The sequence below is a fragment of the Austrofundulus limnaeus genome, unplaced genomic scaffold (genome assembly GCF_001266775.1).
Source record: "Austrofundulus limnaeus strain Quisiro unplaced genomic scaffold, Austrofundulus_limnaeus-1.0 Scaffold3080, whole genome shotgun sequence".
Taxonomy (NCBI): Eukaryota; Metazoa; Chordata; class Actinopteri; order Cyprinodontiformes; family Rivulidae; genus Austrofundulus; species Austrofundulus limnaeus.
In genome coordinates, this window is record NW_013955482.1 from 3,174 (window position 1) to 4,684 (window position 1,511).

Genomic DNA, 1,511 nt, shown 5'->3' on the forward strand with positions numbered 1-1,511 from the left:
TTTGTACCCACCTTGACTCACTTTGTATCCAGCTTAACTCACCTTGACTCACTTTGTACCCACCTTAACTCATTTTGTACCCACCTTGACTCACATTGTACCCACCTTAACTCACTTTGTTCCCACCTTAACTCACTTTGTACCCACCTTAACTCACTTTGTACCCACCTTAACTCACTTTGTACCCACCTTGACTCACATTGTACCCACCTTAACTCACTTTGTTCCCACCTTAACTCACTTTGTACCCACCTTAAATCACTTTGTACCCACCTTAACTCACTTTGTACCCACCTTAACTCACTTTGTACCCACCTTAACTCACTTTGTACCCACCTTGTCTCGCTGTACCCACATTGACTCACTTTGTACCTACCTTAACTCACTTTTTACCACCTGGGCTCACTTTGGGCTTGTTTTACCAGAATCCTATTGTTATTTAAGTGAAACATTTTAGTTTTTTGTTAATTAGGTCTACATTATACAACAACCATCTATAAAAACTCAAAACACACCATATCTGACAGAGCTGGAGGTTCTGTTGTATGTTTTTAAATTAAAAACCGGTGACAGAAACATAAAAATAACCATCAGACAGTAATGGGGGGCTTTAATACTTACAGTTTGGTTCATTTCCTTTGTATTTTTCCGACCATTGTGAAACTCTGAAGCACACWTTATTTTGTTCTCCTTGCAGAGCGTGTTGTTGTGTCGACACAGAGGAGATCTGAGAGCAGWGATGGCTTCAGAAAGCGCTCTGAATGTTACATTAACTCTGAGGCTGCTGATGCATGGGAAGGTAATCATCAGATGTGTAAAGTGTCAGTCTGTTAAAGTCTTTCTTGTAATGACCCGTCTGGATCCTGCTGTGGTTTTAATAATTAGATTCTGCTCGAAACCTCCAAGCATCTTCTTCAAATGTTCTTCTCCTTTCTTTTACAGGAAGTTGGCAGCATAATTGGAAAGGCAAGTTTTATATGAATCCACCAGCTTCTGCAAATTTGTTCTCATATAACTAATTTAAAACTAACATTTCTTTCCCGGATTGTTTCAGAAAGGAGAAACAGTGAAGAAAATGAGGGAGGAGGTGAGTGTTTGTTTTACAAACAGATTTATTTTTTATAAATTCAGACCCACAGCTCTGARGGCGCGTGGTTTTTATAGAGCGGAGCTCGAATCAACATATCAGAAGGCTCTTCTCCAGAGAGAATCGTTACCATCACAGGACCTACAGAGGGGATCTTCAGCGCCTTCTCCATGATCGCACAGAAGTTTGAGGAGGTACGAAAAATCCAGAACAAATCCAGAACTAATCAAGAAAAAACCCAGAACTAATCAAGAAAAAACCCAGAACTAATCCAGAACTAATCAAGAAAAAACCCAGAACTAATCCAGAACTAATCAAGAAAAAACCCAGAACTAATCCAGAACTAATCAAGAAAAAACCCAGAACTAATCCAGAAATAATCAAGAAAAAACCCAGAACTAATCCAGAAATAATCAAGAAAAAA

General features: G+C 39.1%; 1 protein-coding gene across 1 annotated transcript in view; it reads left to right on the plus strand.

Moving 5' to 3' along the window:
* LOC106511690 (poly(rC)-binding protein 3) overlaps window positions 1-1,511 on the plus strand; it is a gene marked incomplete at its 3' end in the record, with an annotated part of 7,011 nt that overhangs the window by 3,122 nt on the left and 2,378 nt on the right. Inside the window, 4 exon segments of the mRNA XM_014000434.1 lie at window positions 698-799; window positions 943-966; window positions 1,055-1,087; window positions 1,165-1,281. Coding sequence (XP_013855888.1) covers window positions 740-799; window positions 943-966; window positions 1,055-1,087; window positions 1,165-1,281 — 234 coding nt within the window.